At 35.1% G+C, this 27,437-nt stretch overlaps 1 protein-coding gene across 10 annotated transcripts in view; it reads left to right on the plus strand.

Moving 5' to 3' along the window:
- The first annotated feature begins 22,019 nt into the window (after positions 1 to 22,019).
- Positions 22,020 to 27,437, plus strand: part of LOC149569361 (uncharacterized) — a 99,805-nt gene continuing 94,387 nt past the window's right edge. For 5 of the 10 annotated variants that reach the window (XM_089822071.1, XM_089822073.1, XM_089822079.1 and 2 more), the window contains exons 1-5: positions 22,192 to 22,336; positions 22,927 to 23,114; positions 23,268 to 23,383; positions 23,554 to 23,596; positions 23,739 to 23,830. In XM_089822071.1, the coding sequence (XP_089678197.1) occupies positions 22,335 to 22,336; positions 22,927 to 23,114; positions 23,268 to 23,383; positions 23,554 to 23,596; positions 23,739 to 23,830 (441 nt within the window). In that variant the 5' untranslated portion in view covers positions 22,192 to 22,334. Of the gene's footprint in view, positions 22,337 to 22,926; positions 23,115 to 23,267; positions 23,384 to 23,553; positions 23,597 to 23,738; positions 23,831 to 27,437 lie in introns of all 10 variants that reach the window. The other 5 variants (XR_016362740.1, XM_089822072.1, XM_089822074.1 and 2 more) reach the window with 4 other exon arrangements.

Raw genomic sequence — 27,437 nt, forward strand, 5'->3', positions numbered from 1 at the left:
GCTAAATATGTTTTTGAAATTTTGGAAGTCCTCCTTGATCTTGGTTTCTTGCAGCAGCACCAGGTCTGGTTTCGATTGATCAAAACATCTCTTAATAAAATGAATCTTGTTAGGGGCATTGCAGCCTCTGACATTCCACGATAAGGTTTTCATAATGCTCGAGAAAAGTCTAAACCTTTTCCCGATCTTAGGATTTTTGATTGATTTGCATCATTCCCAGCTGCCTCCAGCTTTAGTTTGATAGGCTTTGGCCCTCTCTTATTCCTGCGCCCCACATTTGGTTTATGCTTCTGAGAGCTTGTCTGTTCTATGGTTCTCTCCTCTTGAACACCTTTGATAAAAAATGCCTAGATCATTCATAGTGTCGTCACAATCCAGGGCTTCATGTGATGACCCTTCTTCTTCCCCAAGACTACTGCTCTACTCCATGCCTTCAAAGGAGTCATTAAGATTTCTAGCAGGGGACATCTCTATCTCCTTGAAATTCCCTTCCAAAACATCGACCGAGAACTCTCTACTCTGTGGCTGGTCCCCCAATGAAGAGCCTCTAAGGATGTCGACATTTTTTACACCCGACTCGCTTTGTGCTAGCTTTTTTTGTTCCCCCTCTGTGATTGGATGCAAAACATTATTTAAGCTCAATCTTTCAGAACCTATTTCCACACATTCAGCTTGGTTTAGCTTCCATTTCTCTAGAGGAGTTTCCAGCACTTCTTAAGTTGATAGACCTTTATCCTTCTAAGGGCTGAAACCTCTTTCTTCATTGGAATCATTTAAACCAGCTAGCCCATCCTCTTGTAACATCAGATTTGCCTCAAGTTCATTTTGAATAGGGAAATGAGGGGATCTGACTTCTGACCCCCTTTGTTCTTCATGCCATTCCAAAGATTCCAATAGCTTATCCACCATGAGCCCTTTCCCTTTCGTAAATAAACTGTCTGTAGCATCACCATTCTCTTTAGAAGACTCTCCTCCTTCCCACACCTCTAGTGGTTGTTTCCAGACCCCATTCGTTGTGTTGATCGTGATGAAATCTAGGCATGGATTCCCCTCTTTAACATTAACTAACAATCTAGGATGTGACGAAGAGTCATTAATATCCAACACTTCTTCTGCTTTAACAAAAGTCCCTATAGTGTTACCTATCTCTTTTAGAGACTCCTCCTCCCAATATTCTACTGGAAGATTCTTTAGATTGATCCACAGGGGGAAAAATGTAGCTTCAGCTTACTTGGGTCAAAGTTTGGTTCCCAATCCATCAAGAAAAAGCCTTTACCTTCTAATAAATATGGACCCTTGTTAAGAATGTTCTCTTTCTCAACCTTTCTTGGAGCCACACCCATATAAAAACCATTCGTCAGGGTTTTCAATCTGCATTCAATCCCCCATATAGATTTACAACCTAACCTAATGGTCCTTACAGAGGGCCATGGTCCTAGCCACTTAAAAAAGAAAGCTTTCTCTTTTCAAATCTCTACAGATTCTAGCCATTTAACATTAACCAAATGCACTGTCGACATTACCTTGTAAGTGACATTCTCCTTTGGTAGAAGGGGTGGATCCTTAGGTATATCCTTCAAGGTTGCACCCTACTCTTGCTGCATTTTGGGTTTATAGAATTTATGGGCAATCTTTGTGAAATCAAACCTGTCAAATTTCTTGTAAAACGGCTAATTTCCTTGTGGTAGATTTCTCCTATTCCACACATTCCCTCTCCTCCAACCCAGATGAGGCGGCTGAAATTGTCTCTTATTTTGAAAATAGGGTTTCGGCCTTTGATTCCCGGCATATCTATTAAAAGGCCATTTAGGCCCATATTGCTGACCATAACGCCTTCCATCATGCTTATGAAAACTAGTATTGGGGCCATCGTTTCTCCTGTTGTTTCCATCATCATAACCAAAAGACCGTTGCCCCCAACCTCCATAGCAACCCGTGTCCCGCGCTCTCACCATGTAGAAAATCCTATATTATTATCACTATAATATTTTAATTTTTAGAATAAATTATTTAATAAAATTAAGAACATTAAATTATCATTAAAAAAAAACTCAAATGAAACTTCTTAAAATTCTATATTAATAATAAATCAAGATTTTTTGCACATTTAATTTTTTGGTCTTATTAAATAATTTATTCCTTATATATTAAGAAACATAATATAATCATAAATTATTGAAAAGTATATTTGATGTATTTTAATAGTATATTTAATTTCTTTTTCTTTTAATTTTCATATAATATTTTGTTTTCAACATTTTTTAAAAATTTCTTCTTTAGTAGACTTATTGTTCTCAACTAAAGAATAATGAAATTATAATAAGATTTGTGAAATATCAATAGAAAAGTTTAATCATGACATGAAAATAAATGGGATAAGATTGGATGAGATATTGAATTATATGAACTTTGTCTTCATTATAATTACTTTGTATTTTACTTTATACTACACATCTAATCTCAATATGATGAAGATTATGATGTATAAATAAAGAGTTTAGTTAATAAATTGTTTTAAAATTGTCTTTTGAGTGTGTTAAAAACTCTTTACTTTTTACTTTACTTTGCAAATTAGTCACGCCCTTTAGTAAACTTGTCATTATCTAGTTAAGCATCAATATACTTTAGTGATGATTGTGAACTATGATTAGAGATTTTAATTAATAGATTGATAAATGTGATAAGATTTTTAAATGTCAAAAGATATAAATTATGTGTTACAATGCATGTCTATCTTTTTTTTTCTTTTTGAAAGACAATGAAACTATAAGATTTATAAAATATCAATAGAGAGTTTCATGATGACAAATGAATAAATATGATCAAGTTTATAAAATATACAACATATATGATTGACATAATATGATCAAATTTAGATGTTTTTGGTACTCTTTTTTGAATTTTATATAGCTATTTGTTTCTTATTATAATTTTACCACATTACAAATTAATTTTAATATTTATACTTATCATGATCTAATTAAAAGATATTTTATTAGTATTGATAAATATCTTTAAAAAATAAAATCATGTTAGATTAATAAATATAATAAAATATGTGAAATAGAAAAAGATAAAATATGACCTAAGTTTGATTCAATACTCACACTGAAAACATCTCTACCTAGCAACAATTGTTCTTGTGTTTCACTTGCACAAAGATTCTTTCCCAAATATATTTAAAAAGAAATCTTTTTGCGAGACGGTGCATAAAATTAAAAGATTCACTGAATAAATAAATAGCAGCCCTAGTTCTACTACACTCATGCGGGAGCGTTTGTTAAAATAGTGCAGTATGAAATGGAACCCTTAACCTCTCGTAGTCTGGGCAGATTTCAAAAGAAGCCGCAATTCATAATTACTTTGGATGCATTCTTTTGTAAGTAGTATAGATGATTTCATGTAAAGACATATTCCTCTACAAACGAAGAGAAATTATAAAATATAGAATACAATTTACGGAACAAATATTTATTAAAATCACAAACAAAATCAAAAGCACTTAAAATTTGTGCATGTAAATAAAGTTTTCTGATAAGTGATAAGTACTCTAGGATGCACGGATTTTACTCTTTTTCTTTTCAAGATTAACGAGTTTCAATTAATGTGTCTTCAAATACTTTCTAGATATAATAAGTGCCACGTAGTGGCTTGTACTTACCGTAGAAATTAATGAAATATAATTTTATTAATTTAATTATATTCTATAAAGATAATATAATTATAATAATCTTATTATATTAAATCTTTAATTAAACAAATAAATAATAAAAAGTAATATAGATATATAGATACATAAAATTTGATTTTAAACTTACAGTATTAATTTATGAAAATGTTCAAAATAAATTTACTAAGATGTCATTCTTTCCAAAAGTTATATATTTTATAAAACTTATCTAAGGAAACATTATTAATTACATACATGAAAGAATATATTAATATGAATAAATAGGATTATGAAAATAGAAAAGTAATTTAAAAAGTTATATGTGATATATTATTATAGATCAAAATAATAAATTATTATATGTTATAGAAGAAAAATCATAATAAATCAAGTCTAACACCAAAATATATTATGATCAATAAAAATAAAAATAATAAAATCAGAATATTGTCAATATTTTATTTTATTCAGTAAGTTGTTAAATTAATTAATGTCATTTTGTAAAATTTTAGAAAGTTATTATTCTCAATATATATCAATATTTAAATAATTCTCAACATATATCAATATTTAAATAATTCTATTTTAGTCAGATATTTTGATGGCTTTTTTGGTTTTAGGTTTTTGGAGCTTAGGATTTTTTTTGGTATGGCTTCTACTAGATTATGGTATTATGTCTCTTAGATAATGATATTTTGTAATTTTGCATCGTTGGCCCTTAATACTCGGGTTTTTTTGGCGCTTGCTTATAGTTGAAATCCCTAGTTCGTTTAAAGGTTTGGTATCAGTTTATAGATGCTCATGCTATTCTTTCTCTAGATAGCTCAATTTGTAAATATTTGTCAATATATAAAACAACTTTGTTTATGATCTCTTTCAGAGTGTCATGGGGTGATGGTACGAGGCAATCTTGGGTTTCTTTCTTATTTTTTGGCCTCCTTTAGATACCTGGTTAAGGGTTTTGCAGATATTTCAAGGATGAAACCGTTAAGGACATTTTGAATCAAGGTTCATCCTCAGTAGAATTGGATGATGTTTCAACAAATATCAAAAGTGTAAATAAGTTTGTATAGTTATAGTTATTTGTAACCCTCATAGTATCATATGTAATGCCCCTAATATCAACATATTGTGTGCTTTGGGTAAAATCAAGACTTGGTTTTCATTGGATTGATGCAAAAGTTTATAAGATATTGGAATGTTAGATACAAATAATGATGAATCTAATCCTTAAATTGGCATTGAGCAACATTTGTTGATTTAATCCCTTAGATTGGGATTAACTAGGAATTAGAATAAAGCAAAAGCATACTCTATTAAGTAGAGGACTATCAGACACAAATTTAAAGGGAGCAAATTCATAAATAAAATGTTAATTGAACTATCATCTAAATTCGGTCATGTACTGTGATAATAGAGGCAATAGTAGCAATACTCCTCTCAGCTTGGGCTCAATTTTGATTAGAAGATTATTCCACCAAATCCAAGAAATTTAGAAATCTTAGTTTTAAGGATAAGTCTACCAAATTAATACTACTTAAAGATGGATTCATAATATCTGACGAAGTTTTAGACACTAATCAAAGAGGCTGAAAGGCATATGCAAGAAACATGGTGCAAATTAAGATAGAGGTTTAGTAAGGTTATACATACAAATAAATACATATAACAGAAATTCTATACCATGAAGTTGAACAAAATAAACAAAAGGATACCTAGCTAGGAAATCAAGGATAACAAATTTGATGATATTATTTTCTAACACAACTAACTTTATATTTGAGTTGAATTACTTATCAACAAGTAAGCAAAAATTACAGAGGAATATTTTATTGCAAGGAAATAAAGATCAGGATGACTTTGTCACTTACACCCGAGCCACTAAATAGTAAAAGATGATCATAATAAAGATCATTACAACCAACAATATTCAGAGAAGGAATCTAATCAATTACATTGTATATAAAACAAAAATTGAAATTTGGAGAATGGGTATGCCTGTTAGAAACAATAGTCGACCAAGATAACTCGGGGAGGGTGGGGAGGGTGAATTGGTTATCCAATTAAAATAATTATCAACCTTAATTAATCTTAATCTTTCAATCAAATTAAACAACAACCATAACAAGATGCACATATACAATTACACCAGATTTGTTAACTAGGGAATCCCTTGGTTAGAGGGAAAACCCTAGTGGGAATGATGCCCACAAAGATATATTGATATATATATTCCTTATTAGAGGATGGACCCTATTAGGAGTCTATAAACACATTCAATACCTAAGAGTCCCTGTTAGGAGACTCTGAATCCCTATTAGGAGATTCCAACCCTAGTAGGAGTTGTAGAAGGCAGAAGGACCCACTATCCAAACAAATTTTGGAGCAAGACCACTGAACTCACTGTCCAATTGATCTCTCAACTATTCCTTATAAAATCATTGTTCATATTGTGCTTTAACCTCTTTCCTCTATCATATCAATCAAATCAATCACTGTTAGACCTTGTAGACCAGGTCACGAACCTTAGATCCAAATACCAAACATCTCACAATAAAACCTTGGTAATGAAGTTCTCTCCTTCGCTTTGTTCAACTTATCATCTCGTTTCTCTTCTATTGTGCTCTTCCTGTTTCTTGTAATCATTCATACATTCATACATAACAAAGGAAAATGTCCTTCGTTTATACCAAATTCATAAAACAATTCCCTAAGTTGGCTATTACACCTTCTTAATTAATTATTATAGGACCTCATTAAGAACATGTTACACTTAGCGATAACATTAATCTATCACCTTGTAACTTGAATAACTTTTTGTACATGTAATATCATAATGAGCGATCTTAGCCACGTCATTTCCAACATGTCTTCTATACGCATTTAACCTTGCTTCTCAAAATAACAACTCTGCTAAGAGGTATAACAAGTTTACCAAAACATGCTTCTATAAACTCTATCTCAAAACAGTCATCACCAAAACTTGCATAACTTCTTCTAGAGTTAATATCTTATGATTCCAAGGTTAGCTACATATACTAGACACTTAGTAGTATCTCCCTTTAATCTCTCTTAATGAAAGTACTCAATAATCTATCCATACCAACTTGATCTTTATCGTTGTTCTTTTGTCAAATACCACAGAAAATTGCTATATTGACATCAATGACAAGTATAATCATGAATGTAACATATCATCATGATAATGTTCTAATAATGTTTCTACAATACTCCCCCATAGAAGTATCATCTGCATTCATGCTTCCAAAAATCTCTCCCTTTGGCATTGATAGAAACATAGATGAAAAATATCTAGTTCCAAGAATAATAGCAGTAAAAGACTGTTATCCTTTCTTTTCAAATCCTCTTCATCAATCATTCTCCCCTATTGATATACCTCAATGTGCTCTATACTAGCTATAATCTCTCCCTTCAATGTACTCTATATCAAATTATTTTTCATGTTGTAATCTCTCCCTCATTGACATCAATGTCAAAGGTTTCAACAACCATCTATCTCTGACTTTCTCAAGTGTCCAAATCTCTATTCAAAAAAAAATCTATCAAGAGTCCTAGATGAATCTATCCATCATAGATATTTCCCCATATAGGAAGCATCAACATTCAATCCAAAAAAATAATAGTGCTCTATAACACTAGACTCATGCACTCTTGCATCATCTACTCTGATGTAGGTAGGGGCATAACCCCTAGCATACCTCACAAATACTCAAAAGTCTCTTTGGGAAGAGGCTTGGTGAAAATATCTGCAATCTTCTCTTTGGTGCTTACATACTCCAATCTAATTTCCTTTTCTACGACTTTCTCTCTCACCATGTGATATTTGATAGAAATGTGCTTAGTCTTAGAATGCAACACTGGATTCTCAAACATATTCACTATGCTTGTGTTATCACAATGTATGACAACATGTTCACTGAATTCTATCCTTATATCCTTTAGCATCTACTTCATCCAAACAACTTGATTACAATTGTTTGTTGCTACAACATATTTTGCCTCTATTGTACTTTGTGAGGTACAATCCTACTTCTTACTTAACCATGAAACCAATCTTCCTCTAAGAAAGAAGGGTCCATCACTTGTGCTCTTTTTGTCATCCATATTGCCTGCCCAATCAACATCAGTATAAGCATATAAAGTGAAATCATTAGATCTGTCATACCACAATTCAAACTTTGGTGTTCCCTTCAGATATCTAAATATCCTTTTAACTGCTACATAATGTGCTTGTTTGGGATCAACTTGAAATCTTGTAATCATTCCAATTGCATTTGCTATATTCGGCCTTATGTGAGTCAGATATTGCAATCCTCCAATCATAGATTTTTACTTCTTCTACTCAACAATAGGTGTCTCATCCTTTGTAGATAATTGTAATATCCTCCCCTAATTTGAACTTTGACTTGCAAAAATTTAACTTAAGGAATATTGTCAAACACTTTGTATGCAAACTCATAAACCTAATTTCCTTAATAAATTGCTTTCCAATGAGTAGATTTACGAACAACTATGAAGTGACATTAAAATGCATAATACACATCATAACATTTTCACAAACACTTGGCACACATTCAATAGTATATGAAAACTCTAGAAACTCTTTCAATCTGCTAATAAAGGGTGACTTTTAAATGTAGATGTGCACTTACAGCTGCCTTAAAGGCTACAACAACTATTCAAGCTTGTATTCAACAATTATTATGCAAAATATCAAAATTTGATAGAAGAAACCTGGAATTAGTTGTCGTAGTATTTTGCAGATGTAGTCGGCCAGCCCTCCAAATTTCTAATCAACCGAAAAAACAAGTAAACTTGATACCAACACCGTTCACGCCGTACTGTAGCAAAATACTTTTCATGCCGACTGTAGCAAAATACTGTTCATGCGGCACTATAGCAATAACTAACTTCAGATCTGCACCTCAAACCCTTGTAAATTTCTTTATGCGAACGCCCCAAATGAAACCCAGTGTATTTCCTGAAGTGAAAACACCCTTGATCCTCCTGACTGTGTCTTCCAACAGTGAAGAGAATGCTAGCAAAGAGGGATTCCGTCCTCCAAGCTCGATAATCAGATATCCAGCAACATAACATTAATCTTCATCCAAGCATACATAAAAAAAGCTCTTCCATTTCTTTTATAGTGTTCTCACAAGAGCTCAATCCTTCGTTTTCTCAATGTGGGATAAAATATAACTCCCTTTATGTACCTTATGTCTCCAATGTGTTATAAAAATAAAGGGAACTCTTTTAATTTAAATATTTCCCACAAACTATAGTCTATGCATTAATAAAGTTAAATATTTAAATTTAACTTTATAAAATGGCTTTATCAATGCATAACAAATCTTATCAATGATAAATAAGTCTTCCTGTCGATTTTAAACAATTACCATCGACATACCACTGTGACTGAATGTCCGGCCATGTCCAAGATGACTTACTATAAATAGTAAGTATGCCCAAAGTTGTCTCAAAACCCCTCAGAAAGACTTGCAACTAAAACTGTCTAGGCCAAATGGCCTCTAAGCCCCTTTAATGTCCTAGTTAGCCTACGAGACTGTGGGGAAATAGGCTGACGACAACATCATGCTATGAATGCTAGAAAGGGGACATTAAAGTCTGCCCTTCCCAAAATTGCTTGTCCTCAAGAAATTTCAGCTCTGGATGCTGCAATATCTGCTCATTTTCCCAAGTAGCATCCTCGACAGGTAGGTTCCTCCACTTCACTAGATACTCCCTGATAGTCCTCCTGCGAAGCACCCTCTCCCTGGAGTCAAATATGGCCTCGGGAACCAAGATAAGCTTTCCCTCATCATCAAGAGGTGACAATACTACTAAAGGCACCACATTGTGACCCAATGCCTTCTTAAGGCGTGACACATGGAACACATTATGCACTTTACTGTCTGCAGGCAACTCCAACTCATAAGCTACTTCGCCCACTCTCCTGATTACTTTGAACGGTCCATAGTAGTGTGGTTTCAATTTCTCTGCTCCACTCTTCTTGAGAGAGGACTATCTATATGGCTGTAACATGAGGTACAACATATCTCCCACCTCAAAAGACCTCTCAACCCTGTGCTGATCAACATATTGCTTCTGCTGATTTTGTGCCTTTTGCAAATTTTCCTTCAAGGATCGCATAATGTCCTGACACTCCTGCAAAGTATCCTTGGCCTTAGGCACCCTGTTGTCCCCAAATAACAAATCCAAAAAATTAGGAGCATCATACCCGTACAGTGCCATAAAAGGGGACATTTGAATAGACATATGGAAAGAGGTATTATAGCAGTACTCCCCTAGATGTAGCCACTTCACCCAAGCCTTCTGCTCTCCTGCAATGTAGTTTCGAAGGTACCCCTCAACCCATTTGTTCACTATCTCTGTCTGCCCATCAGTTTGGGGGTGGTAGCTGGTACTCGGAGTGAGCTTTGTTCCACATAACCTGAACAACTCTTGCCAAAAGTGGCTCATAAATCTGCTATCTCTGTCACTGACTATGCTTCGTCGTATCCCATGTAGTCTGAATACCTCTCGAAAAAATAGTTCTGTTGTTTGTGCTGCTAAATATGTAGATGAAATTGCAAAGAAATGTGCAAATTTTGTCAATCTGTCTACCACAACAAAGATACAATCTCGACCCTGTGCCTTGGGGAGGCCTGTGATAAAATCCATGGAAATGTTATCCCACTTCTTCTCTGGTATGGGTAGGGGCTGTAGTAAACCACCCGAAAAAGAATGTTCCTGTTTGTTCTGCTGACACACAGGGCATTCCCTAACAAACTGAAGCACCTCTGATTTGAGTCCTTTCCAAGTGAAGCGCTCTCTCACCTGTCGATATGTCTTAAAGAATCCGGGATGTCCTGCCATTGGTGAATCATGAAATGCCCTCAAAATCTTCTGCTTCATAGCAGACCCGGGTACTAAATAAATCATTTCCTTGTAGATGATCAGATCATTTACGACAGTGTATCAACTATCTTGAATAGCTCCCTCAATAATGCTAGATGCCCAACTATCCTTAGCATATTCTGCCAAGATCATCTCTCTCCAATCATCCATGACTATCCCAACAACAAGCAAATGAGGCCTTCTAGATAAAGCATCTGCAACAATATTTTTCTTCCCTTTAACATAGGCTATGTCAAAATCATAGGCCTGTAATTTACTCACCCATTTCTGTTGCCTGTCATTAAGGTCCTTCTGTCCAAGGAAATGTTTCAAGCTATTATGATCTGTTTTTACTGTGAATCGGCTTCCCACTAAGTACTGCCTGAACTTAGCTAGCGCGTGCATGATTGCTAGCATCTCTTTGTCGTAGATGCTATAGGTTCTCTCCACACCTCGTAATTTTCTACTCTCATATGCGATGGGATGTTTTTCTTGCATGAGAACAGCTCCTATGCCCTCTCCCAAGGCATCACACTGCAGCTCAAAAGGCCTAGTGAAATCTGGAATGGCTAAAACAGGACATGTACTCATCAGCTCCTTAAACCTGTCAAAACAATCCTGAGCCCTCTCTGACCACTTGAAACTATCTTTCCATGTCAAATATGTAAGTGGTGCTGCTATCTGTGAAAATCCCTTCACAAATTTGCGGTAGAACCCACAAAGCCCGAGAAATCCCTTGAGTTGTGAAGTGTTCCTCGGTGGTGGCCAATCCAGAATGGCCCTGATCTTGTCTGGGTCAACCCAAACACTTCCTGCACTAATAATATGCCCTAGATAGAGCAACTCTGTCATCCCAAACTCACATTTACTCATCTTGGCATATAATGACTCCCTCTCTAGAATATTGAGCACTGTATCAATATGCTTCAAATGTTCCTCCCAAGTATGGCTGTATATCAGTATATCATCAAAAAAAATCAACACAAACTTCCTCAACTGATCTCTGAACACTCTATTCATACAGGACTGGAAAGTGGCAAGGGCATTTGTCAACCCAAAGGGCATGACTAAGAACTCAAAATGTCCATAGTGGCATCTAAAAGCTGTCTTCTCCACATCCACCTTTCTAACCCGTATCTGATGGTAGCCGAATCTCAAATCAATCTTGTAGAAGTAGCATGCACCATGCAATTCATCAATAAGCTCATCGATGCGCGAGATAGGGTATCGGTTCTTGATTGTCTTCTTGTTTAGCTCCCTATAATCAATGCACATCCTCATTGTACCATCCTTCTTCTTCACCAATACTACTGAAGAAGCGAAAGGAATTTTGCTTGGCCGTATGTGCCCCATGTCAATCAACTCCTTAATTGCCTTTTCTATTTCATCCTTATATCTCTTCAGATGGCGGTAAGGTGTGATGATAACTAGCTTAGCCCCTTCCTCTAATTCAATAACATGCTCGATTCCCCTATCTGGGGGTCTCCCTGGAGGTATCTCTCCAAACACCTTAGTATGTTTGGTTATTATTTTTTGTACATCAGGTGGATACTCTAGTTTATGCTGCTCTGTCATCTCAGGCATTACTCTAAACTCTGCTGCCCACTGCACTTGATCATGTCTAAAGAAACTCTACATTTGCTTGAGTGACACCACTCGAAGTCTCCCATTTGACAAACCTCTGAGCACTATCTTCTTACCATTAGCCTCAAACCTCATTTCCATTTGCTCAAGGTTAAATGTAAACTCTACCAGAGACTTCATCCAGTTCATCCCAAGCACCATATCCTGATCACCAATGTTGACCACAAAGAAATCTCCTATCATGTCATAATCTCCCAAACGAAGCTGCAAGTTGGAGATTTTCTTGGTACATTCAATTTTGAAGCCATCGGCAACCATCACCTTAAATCCCCTATGCTCCTCTGTATGTAGCCCTCTGCGTGTCACAAACTTCTCATCAATGAAGTTATGTGTCACCCCTGTATCAATGAGTGCCACAACTCTCTGTCCATCCAAGGTTCCCCTAACTCTGAAAGTGACAGCCTCTTGTATACTTGACAATTGAGCTATCGTGCTATCACCGCGTGCTTCCTCCTGTGAAGAACTATCATCATCTCCATCTGATTCAGATGATTGCTCTAAATCTCCATCTACTGACTCTTCGGCTGAAAAGTACTCCATCTGCTTAGCTTTTTCTTTCAATGGACACTTATGTGACAAATCCCAAGGCTCCTTGCAATGAAAACAAAGCTTCTTCTTCCTGAGATCATTAAGTGTCTCATTGTCCAACCTCTTACTTTCCTCCTTAGTTGGCTAAACCTCTTTATGAAAAGGTTTCCTGTCCTTATCTTTCCTTGAAGGGAAACTCTTTGCCTGGAATTTAGTTTTTGAAGATGAAGAGGAATCCATGTCACGAGCTTTCTTAATGGCTTCCTGCAAAGTGGGAGGGTTGAGAGCTTTAATCCACCCTCTCAATGGATCAGCTAACCCATCCATAAATAGAACTAGTATCCTCCGTTCAGATACATCTGTTACTAACACTGCAAGTTTTTGAAACTCTGAAATGTATGTTTCCAATGATCCCCACTGTTTAAGCTGAGCTAACTCCTTGAAATGGAGTTCTGGATCCTTCCTATCAAAACGTTCAATCAACCTCTCTGTAAACTCCACATATGAGGTAATGTGTGCATGTCCCATAGTGACCATACCATGATGCCACCACTCGTGTGCCAACCCATCCAGATGAATTGCTGCATACTTAATAGCTTCTTCCTCGAGCATAGAGTTCAATTAAAAGTATGTGTCAAGATTTTGAACCCAAGCTCTTGCTGTAGACTTTCCTGAGCCATCATAATATGGTAACTCAAGTCTCCCTACTTTATTTCGTAGCTCATAGCTCTGGTTCCTGTCATGTCCACGTGGCATATGTTTCATCCGCACATCCATATACTCCCTAAAGGTAATTGCAGCAGTAAAATCTGGCCGTCCGGCTTCCCAATCTCTCCTCAACTGGTCCTGTATATCAGTAATCTGGGGCTCTGGTATGAGCTGTTCTGGAGCTCTAGGAGGAAATGTAGGAATCATGGGCCTTGAACTCACTGTCCTAGCTTGCTGGGGTGCATGACCAAAATTGTTCCCAACTTGTTCATCTCCATTATGTGTCCCATCCTAATCATTTCCATTTTGATTGTTATCATTCTGATTATTTCCTCTACCCATGTTAGCATTCAACCCCATTTGACGAGCCATCATCTGCATCATAAGATCCAATCTCTGATTCTGTTCCTGTGCCCTTTGTTCTGCTACTCGTTGACCCTGTACCAAGGTCTCTAATAACTGTAAGAATCTTTCCTCTCCAGGCTCTAGACCGGCATTCCTGCCTCCACCTAATCTTGTATTCCTGTCATCTCGGTCACCCATATTGCTGTCTTGATCAAAGAATACCTTCGCTGTGTCTGTATGACTGGATTCTATACCCCCCTGTACGGATGAACTAGACTGTTTGCTTTGCATGTCTGAACTCCTACTTTGTCTTGCTCTGGTATTGCTGAAATTATAAGGCCCTTGTCGCATGCTCAAACATAAATGCTCTGATTTTTAGTGTTTTGACATTTCATCAAACACTTTCCCCTCTATCCGCCAGTTCCAAATTTCCTATAAGACCTCCACAGGATGGCAGGACTTATAGCTCTGATACCACTCTAATATCCTCCCCTGATTTGAACTTTGACTTGCAGAAATTTGACTTAAGGAATATTGTCAAACACTTTGTATGAAAACTCATAAAGCTGATTTCCTTAATAAATTGCTTTCCAATGAGTAGATTTACGAACAACTATGAAGTGACATTAAAATGCATAATACACATCATAACATTTTCACAAACACTTGGCACACATTCAATAGTATATGAAAACTCTAGAAACTCTTTCAATCTGCTAATAAAGGGTGACTTTTAAATGTAGATGTGCACTTACAGCTGCCTTAAAGGCTGCAACAACTATTCAAACTTGTATTCAACAATTATTATGCAAAATATCAAAATTTGACAGAAGAAACCTAGAATTAGTTGTCGTAGTATTTTGCAGATGTAGTCGGCCAACCCTCCAAATTTCTAATCAGCCGAAAAAACAAGTAAACTTGATACCAACACCGTTCACGCCGTACTGTAGCAAAATACTGTTCATGCCGACTGTAGCAAAATACTATTCATGCGGCACTACAGCAATAACTAACTTCAGATTTGCACCTCAAACCCTTGTAAATTTCTTTATGCGAACACCCCAAATGAAACCCAGTGTGTTTCCTGAAGTGAAAACACCCTTGATCCTCCTGACTGTGTCTTCCAACAGTGAGGAGAATGCTAGCAAAGAGGGATTTTGTCCTCCAAGCCCGATAATCAGATATCCAACAACATAACATTAATCTTCATCCAAGCATACATAAAAAAAGCTCTTCAATTTCTTTTATAGTGTTCTCACAAGAGCTCAATCCTTCGTTTTCTCAATGTGGGATAAAATATAACTCCCTTTATGTACCTTATGTCTCCAATGTGTTATAAAAATAAAGGTAACTCTTTTAATTTAAATATTTCCCACAAACTATAGTCTATGAATTAATAAAGTTAAATATTTAAATTTAACTTTATAAAATGGCTTTATCAATGCATAACAAATCTTATCAATGATAAATAAGTCTTCCTGTCAATTTTAAATGATTACCATCGACATACCATTGTGACTGAATGTCCGACCATGTCCAAGATGACTTACTATAAATAGTAAGTATGCCCAAAGTTGCCTCAGAACCCCTCAGAAAGATCTGCAACTGAAACTGTCTAGGCCAAATGGCCTCTAAGCCCCTTTAATGTCCTAGTTAGCCTACGGGACTGTGGGGAAATAGGCTAACGACAACATCATGCTATGAATGCTAGAAAGGGGACATTACAATAATTTGTGTCTAGTTACCATAGGTGTTCCAACTAGTTTACATGTTTCCAAACCAAACCTTTTCAATAGGTCTTTCAAATACCTAGTATTAGAAATAAAGATTCCTTTGTTATCTTGCAAAATTTGTAATCCTAAGAAGTATTTCATCTCTACTATCATGCTCATTTCAAATTCCTTCTTCATCTCTTTTGCAAACTTGTAAGTTTCATCATCATTTCCTCCAAATATGATACCATCAACAAATATTACCAAAATCATCAATCCATCATCTATTTCTTTCTAGTATAGATTATTGTCTGTCATACCTTTGGTAAATCCAAGCTTTGTCAAATGCTTGTCCAACCTTGTATACCAAGTTCTAGGTGCTTGTTTTAAGCCATATAATGCTTTCTTCAATCTGCATGCCATGTCCTTGTCATTTGTTAAAGGAAAACCTTCAAGTTGTTCTATGTATACCTCTTCTTCAAGTTCTCCATTCAGAAATGCTGACTTGACATCCATCTGATACACTTTGAATTTCTTATGTGCTGCATAGTCTAAGAATAACCTTACTACTTCTATTTCGGCCATAGGAGCATAGGTTTTGTCATAGTTTATTCCTTCTTGCTATGAGTAACCTTTACATACCAATCTTGCTTTGTTCCTTACAACTTCTCCTTGTTTATTCATCTTGTTCCTATTAGATTCTTGTTTGCTGGTCTAGGGACCAATTCCCATGTCTCATTCTTCATTATCTGATCCAATTTTTCTTTCATAGCTTTCTTCCAATAGTCATCTTTACATGCCTCATCTATATTCTTTGGTTCCACTTGAGATATCAAACATAATTCTTCATTGATTCTACTTCTTGTCATCACACCTTTATCTCTATTGCCAATTATCTATTCGGGTGGATGATTCTTTATCATATTCTTACTGGAAGTAGGAGTTGTTATCTCAACTTTTAGCTTAGTTCTAGGTTCTAAACTTTGTTCCTGCCTTAGCTCTCCTTCATTTTGCAAATCATTGTTGGTCTCAAAGAATACTTCATCATTCCTTGGTTTAGTAATAACAACATTCTCATCATCACAATTGTAGTCAACTATTCTTTCTTGTATCCTAAATTTCTCATCAACTCTTACATTTGCACTTTCAACAATAGTCTGAGTTCTCATATTATAACATCTATAAGCTTTTCTTTTTAATGAATAACCAAGAAACATACCTTCATCACTTCTAGCATCAAATTTACCAGCATCATCATCTCTTTTGATTTAAAATTTGCTAACAAAAATTTTGAAATACTTAACTGTAGGTAAGTGACCAAACCACAGTTCATAAGGGGTCTTGTTTGTGTCTTTGTTGACTTGCACTCTATTCATAGTGTAGAATAATGTATGCATATCTTCTCTCCAAAACATCTTGGATGCATCATTCTCAACTAACATAGCTCTTGTTGTTTCTGTTACTAACTTGTTTCTTCTTTTTGCAATGCCATTTTGTTCAGGGGTTCTTTGTAGCTGATAATTGTCTTTTGATTCTATTAGCTTCACAAAAGATATTTAATTCATTTGAAGTAAACTCTCCTCCTCTATCTGATATTAAACAATTAATCTTCATACTAGATTCATTCTCAACTCTATTCTTGAATATCTTGAACTTATCAAATGCTTTAGATTTTTCTTTAAGAAATGCAACCCACATCATTCTAAAAAAGTCATCAACAATAATCATGAAATAATTTTCACCATATAATCCTTTAGTCTTCATAGGACCACTAAGATATGTGTATACAACCTCCAACTTTGTTGTAGTAGTAAACTTCTTGCTAGGAAAAGAAGTTGTGTTATGCTTTGCCAATACACACTCCTTGCAAATTGTGTTAGCAGGCTTTACAATCTTAGGAAAATCTCTAACTGCAAACATACTACTAGTTTTCACAATGCTGTCAAAGTTTATAGGACAAAATCTCGTATGCCATAACCAACTGTCATCTACCTTTGCAACGAAACATGTAATTTTAGTGGGATTCAGCTGAAATACATTACCTCTAGATCTGGTTCCTGTTCTAATTACCTTCCCATCTTTGTCACTGATCATGCATGTCTTCTCTATGAATTGTAATTGATAAAATTTATTCACTAGTTGTCCAACACTCAAAAGATTGTGCTTCAAACCATCAACAAAATATACATCCTCAGTGTTAGTCTCACCATCAAGAGTTATAGATCCAATACCTTTCACATGGCAAGTTGCATTGTTTCCAACTCTGACAATGCCTTCATCATAACTTTTTAAGTCAACAAACTTGTTCATATCACCAGTCATATGATGTGAACAACCATTATCAATTATCTAATCATATATCTTTACAACCTGTGATACCAAAGCCATTTTCTTTGGACTTTCTTCTTTAATAGCTACAAATCCTATTTCATCATCACTACCACTTACTAGTTGTTAATCATAATCATCTTCCTCATTTGCATACAATCAATCTCTATCTCTTCTAGGTTTGAACTTTCCTTTATACTTTTTCTCTTTTTTAGGATACTTAGATGCATAATGACCAAACTCATTAGAAGTCCAACATTTAAACATTTTCTTACCAGAAGGGCTACTCCTTCTTCTATCTTTCTATCCTCATCAAATTTTCTACTACTAGCAAAATCTTCTCTAGCACTTGTGCTCCTTGATAAACTAGGTCAAATATTTAGGGCATTGAAATTTCTCTCTATTCTGGTCAATTCTCTAGACTGTCTAAGCTCATTCTCAACTACTTCTAATCTTCCAAGTAATGTTTCCTTTGTGAAATCTTTGGTACAAGAGATCAACAATTGTATCATTTGAATTACTTACTTAAATGGTGGCATTAAGCTCTTCAATATCTTCCAGATCACCTCATCATCTTCCTTGGTTCCTCCTTGAGATCTTATACATACAATAGTTTCTGATATTTTGCCTACATATGTTCTTATAGATTCATTTTCCATCATTTTAGCATCTTGAAATGCACAAATCCAGCTTTGCAGCCTCAATTTCTTAGAATGTTCATCACCTTCAAAACTATTTTCCAAAGTTTTCCAAATTTTATAAGAAGTACCAAGTATTTTTACCTAGTTGTATTCAATTTCAGGAAGTGCAAACAATAGTGCTTCTCTTGCTCTCATGTCACACATGAAAAGTTCTCTCTCATCCTCGATACAACAATCCAAAGCACTTTCATCAATAATTGTCTTTTTTGATTTTGTCAAGACCTAATATCCTGGACCCATACACAACAGATATGTCTTCATCTTTTCCTTCTAGCTATCACAATTTGTTTCCTCCAACTTCAGACTATCCTTTCTGAATATGCTCACTATGGATCTCCAAAAGTTGTTAAACTTTATCTTCAAGGACCTGATGCTCTGATACCAATTGTTAGAAACAATATTCCACAAAGATAACTGACTAGGGGGGGTGGGTGAATCAATTATCCAATTAAAACAATTATCAACCTTAATTAACCTTAACCATTTAACCAAAGTAAACAACAACCATAACAAGATGCACATATACAATTACACCAGATTTATTAACTAGGGAAACCCTTGATTAGAGGGAAAACCCTAGTGGGAATGATACCCAAAAAGATATAGTGATATATATATATATATATATATATATTCTCCTTGTTAGAGGATGGACCTTGTTAGGAGTCTATAAACACAATTAGTACATAAGAGTCCCTATTAGGAGACTTGGAATCCCCGTTAGGAGATTCCAACCCTGTTAAGAGTTGTGCCAACCTTGTTAGGAGTTGTAGACACTATTCAAACAATTTCTAGGGCAAGACCACTAAACTCACTATCCAACTAATCTCTCAAATATTCCTTGCAGAATAATTATTTGTACTGTGCTTTAACCTCTTTCCTCTATCTTGTCAACCAGACTAATCACTGGCAAACCTTGTAGACCAGGTCACGAACCTTAGATCCAAATATCAAACCTTGAATCTCACAATAAAACCTCGGCAAAAAAGTTCTCTCCAACTTCGCTCTATTCAACTTATCAACTTATCAACTTGTTTCTCTTCTGTTATGCTCTTCATGCTTCTTGCAATTATTCATACATTCATACTTAACAAAGGAAAATATCCTTCCTTTATACCAAATTCATAAAACAAATCCCTAAGTCAGCTATTACACCTTCTCAATTAATTATTATAGGACCTCATTAAGAACATGTTACACTTAGCGATAACATTAATTTGTCACCTTGTAACTTGAATAACTTTCTGTATGTGTAATATCATGACGAGTGAACTTAGCCACGTCATCTCCAACATGTCTTATACATGCCTTTAACCTTGCTTCTCATAATAATAAATCTGCTAAGAGATATAACAAGTTTACCAGAACATGCTTCTATAAACTCTATCTCAAAATAGTCATCACCAAAACATGCATAGCTTCTTCTAGACTTAATATCCTATGCTTCCAAGGTTGGCTACATATACTAGACACTAAGTAGTGTCTCTCTTTAACCTCGCTTAGTGAAAGTACTCATCGATCTATCTGTACCAACTTGATCTTTACCATCGTTCTTTTGTCAAACACTATAGAAAATTGCTATGTTGACATCAATGACAAACACAGTCATGAATGTAACACATCATCATGATAATGATGTAATCATGTTTCTATAATACTCCCTCATAGAAGTATCATCAACATTCATGCTTCCAACAATGCCCCTTTTAATCATGTAATAATAAATGACTATGGTCCTGGGCAAGATTGAAGGTTTTCTTTTCTGTTCTTTCCTACAAGTGCCCATTTGAATGGAGATACTTTGATGTATTTTTATTAAATTAATATAATTAACAAGGCTTTGGCCATTTACAGAACAAAATAAATAAATAACATTTTAAAAATATTCTTAAAATGTAATCCCTAATAAGGGTCTGTTTGGTTGCAGGCATAGGAATGGAGAATATGAATGCATATTGAGAATATGAATGGCTATTCTAATAACAACTATTTTTTGGAATGGGTATAAGCTCATTTTGGAGGCAAAATGGGAATATGTATTCTTATTCCCTATTCCAATTGATGAACCAAATGGAAAATAGAAAATGTATTCAAATTTTTTATTCTTATTCCAACAACCAGAGGGGCCCTAAAATCTTGAGAAAAAAATATAATATCAACAAACCTCTTAAAAAGGGGTCCTATAAGACCAAACCAATTAAGCCAATCATATTTGAGATAAATATTTTGTATAATATATAATATTCATGAACAAATTAATAACTTTCAAAAGATGTCAATTAGATTTTTTTTTTTTTTTGATTATGATTGGTACAAAATAAGTAACTAATTGTACACAAGACATAATATACTATCCCATGAAAAGTACAATAAGTTTGAAAGAAATAAGTCGATAAAGAGTTAGTGGAAAAAATAGAAAGTTGCCCTTAGGATTCAAGTTTAATTTTTAGAAATGTCTAAACTTGTGATTTTTAAAGAGCATATTGGGAAAATAATAAAATCTGTTTATGATTTTTAAAGAACATATCAAAAAAATTAGAAAATTGGCAAAAACTTGACAAAATTTTTGTCAAAAAGTAAAATTCCAGGAGCAAAGCTCCTACAAATAGCCTATCCACTAAATAAATGTATAAATATATTGACATTATTACATATATTTGTATTCCTTTTAACTCTCTTGTCATATCTTCTCTTATTCTATATTTATATTTTTATCATATATCTCTACTTTCATATGTACTCGCACTTCTTTAGCTTAGAGCCAAGGACTGAGGGGCATCCACGCCATCAAAATCACCTAGGGCACGATCCTGACCTCATCCCTTATGATGTCGAGCCTTTGCACTCATCAAGACTTAATAATGGTGGGCTTTTTGTGAGCCATTCAACTTCACCAGTAGACCAAGGGCCTTTCGACAAGTCAAAAAAATTAAAATAGTATTAGACTTTTCTTTTGTCATGTTCCCACAATGGTTTATAGAGGGTAATTCAAAATGTTAGAAATAAAAATACGTACAATCAAATGAAAAAGAACAATGACTACAATTTAGAACAAAAATAAAGACTAATAGATAAATAGATTAAAGAAAATGAAAGTAAATTGATGGTGAACCTTCCACATTAATAATTTAAATTTTCTATTACTTTAATTCATTCAAACACTCTTTTAAAAGTACATTATTCTTTTTAAAAAAAAAAATTAAGATATTATTACCTATTACTATCCATGTCATTCATCGCACCATATACCTTTTTAATTTTACATTTTATTTTTTTATATATAGCTTTTATTATTTATTTGAAATCTAATTTCTACCTAGTTATTTTAGATTTAATTGTACAATATAAAACTATTTTATTTATACAATACAATCATACTAATTTGATTAAATCTAAACTCAAAAATTGAAAAAATAATAAGCTACATAGCTCGTTGCATATAATTTGGCTTAATGAGGAACAATCACACTGACTTATAACTAACGACAATTTCTAACAGACCCCCCTCATTTTTTCCCAACATTTTTTCCTCTAACGTTGGGAAAACGTTCAGGGTGACCTACCATTCAACGCATGCCATACTCAAAACGTTGGCTTCCAAGCAATTCATAAGAAAGTCCTGCAGCAAGACTTATGAACATTATAATGGCAAATTCTTCCTGCGTAACACAGAAGGTGAAAGATAATTATAAACCACGGAGTAACCGTCTTTGGGACGCTTGTAACCAGTTCTGAGCTCTTTTGGGCATCAGTTTGAAAATCACCATTTCCTGCAAAATCATGTAAGTGTTTCCAAGCTTAATTTTCAAAATAACTAGGATTATGATTTTTTCTGCCAGGCTTTGTTTTCAATTGCAATAGAAGTTCTCTGGTCTTTGTTATCTACTTCCTCAGAGGCGAAATCTAAATATCCACCTTTTCACTTGATGAAATAGTTAATCCGCATCCATGTTAGACATGACATCAATCATCAGCATGTACCACAAAGAATTGCATAAATTCATCAATTTAGGCCCTTAGTTTAGAATCACTATGTAGACTACGGAAAATGGAATCGAACTTATTAGCAAAGTTATAAGAATTATAAGATGGAATCACTATGTAGACGGTTGACAGGAACCCTCATAATGGTATCCAGAGCATCGTCATTGCTTGCATTTTGTAAGATGGATGATGTGCATTTACTACTCTTTAGTAACAATCTTCAGGGCATCAAGAATTGTCGCTTGCATTTATTGTTGCTTTCAGCATCCTGAGTTCTTCGAAGGCGTAGACCTTAAGGGGAAACTAAATTTTTTGTAGAACACTTGAAAGGCCAAAGAACTAACTTGTGTTTGTACTGATGTATAAGTGCAATTGATCTTATTGACAGGACTTCTGAAGCCCAAGTTTATTCTGTTAGCCTTGCACCAGTGCGAAATGATGTGCATGCAATGTTTCCTAGTGATGAAGTTGCTCGGTGGTGTGCAGCTAGGAAGGAAAAGGGCCGAACACAAATAGATAGACGCCTTCTGTATTTTCCAACAACACTAGAAGAGCCCAATTCTTCTAATCCGGAAGGTGAGACAATGATGTTTGCAGTTCGTTCTATATTTAATGAGTGCTAGCTTTCATAAAGCTGCTATATATTAATTAAAATGTGGGCTTTAATATGCTATCCGGGAACAAATTTATGTTCACTTTCTGATTCTCCTAGTTATGACATATCCGCAGAAGATGACCCTCTAACTGCAGTAGAAAATCTTCAAATCGCAGGTGATGCCGTACCGGGAAGTATGCTACAAGCATGCGGATTTTCCATCAATGGGACGACACTGTGCGTTTTTCAGGTTTAATACACGGAACGCTAACTCATTTTTCCTTTTTCTTTTCTCAGAATATGCTTATTTTAGTTTTTTATCAAGATAAATGGCACAATCTGATTATGACATTTTCTTTAATTGATGTATTTGTTTCCAAACTTTGTCCTTTCTGGCTAACCCGTTAATCTAATTCTCAGTGGGTGCGACACTTACAAGATGGAAGTATGGTCTACATTGAGGGTAATTTTTCCCTTTTCTGCTTTTTTGATAGTATTTTAGGTTGCTTCGACTGCAGAATGCTGTAAATATTATTTGGTTTCTCAGAATAAATTAACTTCACTCGAAGCCTATTAACTAGGGTGTTTCGTGTCTGTTAGAACAGGGGCAGCTCAACCTAATTATACAGTCACAGCTGATGATGTTGATGCACACATTGGCATTGAATGTGTTCCACTGGATGACAGAAACAGAAAGGTCTGAATGTAGTTTTTAAAAAGCACTGCCTCAATAACTATTGAACGCTGGTTCATGTTGCATTTTTAGAAGCTAATAATTAGATCCAGTTAATCTTATGACAATACAAACATGCAATGACTGACTCGAATTCAAAATTATTGAAATAATGTTCATACTGCAGTCAAGCATAGCGTTCTAATTGATTGATCCCTAAATTACAACCTTCAATATTTTTTGAAGGCTACGGAGTCCAGTCCCCTGTGATACTGAAGCTATTTGGAAAGTTAGCCGCAGAAACAAATAAACCATGGATGCCACTATTTGAAATACATAGCAATATCTGGCAATTGTGTTTATGTCCTGGCAGTTGCGAATGTGACATAGCATTGTCTGGCTAATGTGTTTGTGTCCTGGCAGTTGGCAATGTGAAATAGCAATATTTAGCAGTTGTGGATATGTTAGTGGTAATCGCTGATATGTAATCATGTTTTGTCCTATCAAAGGTGGCAGTTTCATTAATAAGAACTGAAAAAGCAGAGTAACATCCCCTTCTGAGTCAACAGGAAGTCATGTATAGCATGGAAGGGCACCCCAAGAATTCCTAAGAGGCACCAGCCTGTTTGTACATAATGTGTGAGAACAAGAGAAATTGGTCAATACAGTCAGTTGTAGAACAAATAATTGTGGTTTGAAGAGTACTTTTAGTCATAGGTTAAATAATCGCCGAATAATCTGCAATTTGCCACTATTCGCCGAGTTTTTTACTCAGGCAAGTTTTTGGCAGATTTAATCGCAGAGTAAAAACTAGCCATTTTTTGCATTTAATCGCCGAGTAATTGGTGAGTTTTTGAAAACAACTCGGCCACGTTAGAAGACAACAGGAGAAAGGGAAAAAAATTAAAATGATATCGTTTTTTTTGCCAGTTAATTCTCTGCGTTGGGAGGCATTTATATCTTAGTTACTGATGCGTCTGGATTTGACCCTGGTGCGGATGTGGATGCGGGAGGATGCGCCGATGCGTTAGGATGCGCGGCGGATGCTTCCAGGAGCATCAATGTGGTCTGTGGATGTATGCAGGGTGCTCTGGAGAGCATCCGGATGCATCCCGTGAGTGTCCGGTTTTTTCCACCGCCCAGTCACTTAAGTGACTCAAATAACATGTGTTTTAAATAGTTTTTTATTGTTTTTTTAACCTTCTATTTGCCTTAAAACCCTAAAATGGCCCTTAAAGAATGTGGATATTTTTGAGAATCCTTATGATTCTGAATGACTGAATGTGATTTGTGAATCTTGAGCATTGACTCTTGATTGATCAACATTGAAGTTTTGAACCATGAATTATGTTTTGATTTTGTAATTCAAACTGTATTGGAATCTTGATGTTTTGATTACTATTATAACTTATTTCAATTTGATTATAATAAATTATAATGATTCAATGAATGGTTTATTTTTGTATTATTGTATATTTGATATTTCTTGTATTTCTTTGCATACATTGTCATAAATTATAGTTGACAACTTTACATAAATATATATATGTATTAATATATATTATATATATATATTTTTAAAAATATATATACTTATGTACGGACACACCCAAACACATCTAAAATCCCCAAAAAAAAAAATCCATGCATCCACGCATCAGCACCCCGCACTCGCATCAGCATCAGAACCAGAATCGGTAACTTAGATTTATATATATCTAAACTCTGCTTGTTTTTTTTGTGTTCTCTTTGATTAACTCATTAAATGCATCTTCTCATTGAAATTTCAAAAAAAATGTAATTTTAATCAAATTATAGCGGTTTTTTTAGGTTCCTGAGTTTTTCCGAGTTTTTAATAAAAAATGGTCGATTTTTTCCTGATTAACTTTTAGGGGCTTGGGAAGTTGTTGCCGAGTGAGAGTTTTCCAACTATGGTTTTAGTGACCATACTGTTGGTTAACAGATTGAAATAACCCCGATAGGTTATTGATTCTTCTAACACCCACAACTCAAACTTCAAGGATTAGACCTTTCGTCAAACAGTTAGCAATCAAGCACTGTTGACCCTCACTACAAGAGCCACTTGAGTACAATACCGGAGTATAAGTCCCTTATCAAATACTTGCCATGAACAAGACTAATCTTATGCAATGAATAATAATAATCTTGACAAAATCAGGAAGTGATTCAGTTGCAAAGAGCTATAGTATTAACTATTCAGTTTTATGGGTAATCAAATGGAAAAATTACTAAGTCTGAAATTACAACAGCACAATATTGGAAATGGAACCTGATGATTGTTGCCTCAGAATTTGATTAAATTATTCAAGCGTCTATCTTCAAAGACTGTAGGAATATGGGTGCCGTCTTTCTTTTTTTAATCTGCCGTTGGAAACTTATCTAGGTCGAAATTTGAGGATCTTTTTCCAACTATTCAATAAACCACCATTCTTCCGCCTGGCCCATTATCTCTCGTCACCTGCGGTTCGTGTGACTGGAACCTGACTGTGATCAGATCGCAACTTGTGGAGGCGCCCGAACTGTCGGCAGTCGAGCCCGCTGGTTGCAAGGGTAATTGAAGCCAACAGGAGATTCCAAATGCGCGACCGCCCTCTGTAATCCAATCTCAGAATCGGGTGACAAATCTGCAATTAATCCAACCTTGATGCGATTACCATTTCTGTTAGCTTTTCTATCTGCCGCTCGAAATGTTACGTCCAATCTTTAATGCATACTGTTGATCACGTAAAACTCTAAACTGCTGTTTCGGACTGGAAAGAGGGTTTCGCGTTTCAATTCCGCCAGTACTCAGGACTCCAAATCGTCATCCTCAAAATAATCCGAATATGCAAATAATCTCAACATGAGATGGCTGAAGACCACCTCCAATGTGCAACCCTTCGGAAGATATCCCACCTCCTCAGTTATGCAGATCTAAGAGAGTTTTCGTTCTCAGAGACCTCTGGGAATTTGCAGGCCGGAAACTACAAATTGCTCCAACTGATAATTAAAAACCAATCCACAAAATCGCTTGCTTTCAAAAAGGAGCCCTATGTCCTCTATTTATCTCCTTGCCGAGAAGTTTCTGGAAATTATCCGGAATCATCTTGCACTACAAATATTAACTTTATAAAATTAAATAATTAACTTTATAAAGTTAGAATACAACCTTTATTAAATACTGGAATGAGTAGGCCCCGCTTACTTAATTGGAAGACAAAATCGACCCTCTTCCCATAATTATTTGCCTACGAGAGTCAATGATAGGCAAATCCTCTGTTATAACTACGTTGCTAAGAGAGGGACATAACACAGATTTGTCTCTTTGAAATAATAAACAAATTGACTCTATTCTACCCGGACCCGGTAAACTATTGGTTGACTTCTCTCTGAATTTTAGAAAGTTACAGCTCCATCTGTATGATCAATTATTTTGACTTTGGGTTAATGTAATAGGGATATACTTTTAACTGGAAAGCAAGAAAGGCTTTTACATTTGCACACCACTATGTAGCAAATGCGAATGCCTTGTTCTCTAACAAAATTTGAATCAATTGAACATATGCAGAAGTGTAACCATCCAACTGGAAATAACCACGAATGATGTTCAACTTACAAATCTAATTACCGA

This window comes from Cupressus sempervirens, chromosome 3 (assembly GCF_028749045.1).
Source record: "Cupressus sempervirens isolate cs-2001-9-10 chromosome 3, ASM2874904v1, whole genome shotgun sequence".
Classification (NCBI taxonomy): Eukaryota; Viridiplantae; Streptophyta; class Pinopsida; order Cupressales; family Cupressaceae; genus Cupressus; species Cupressus sempervirens.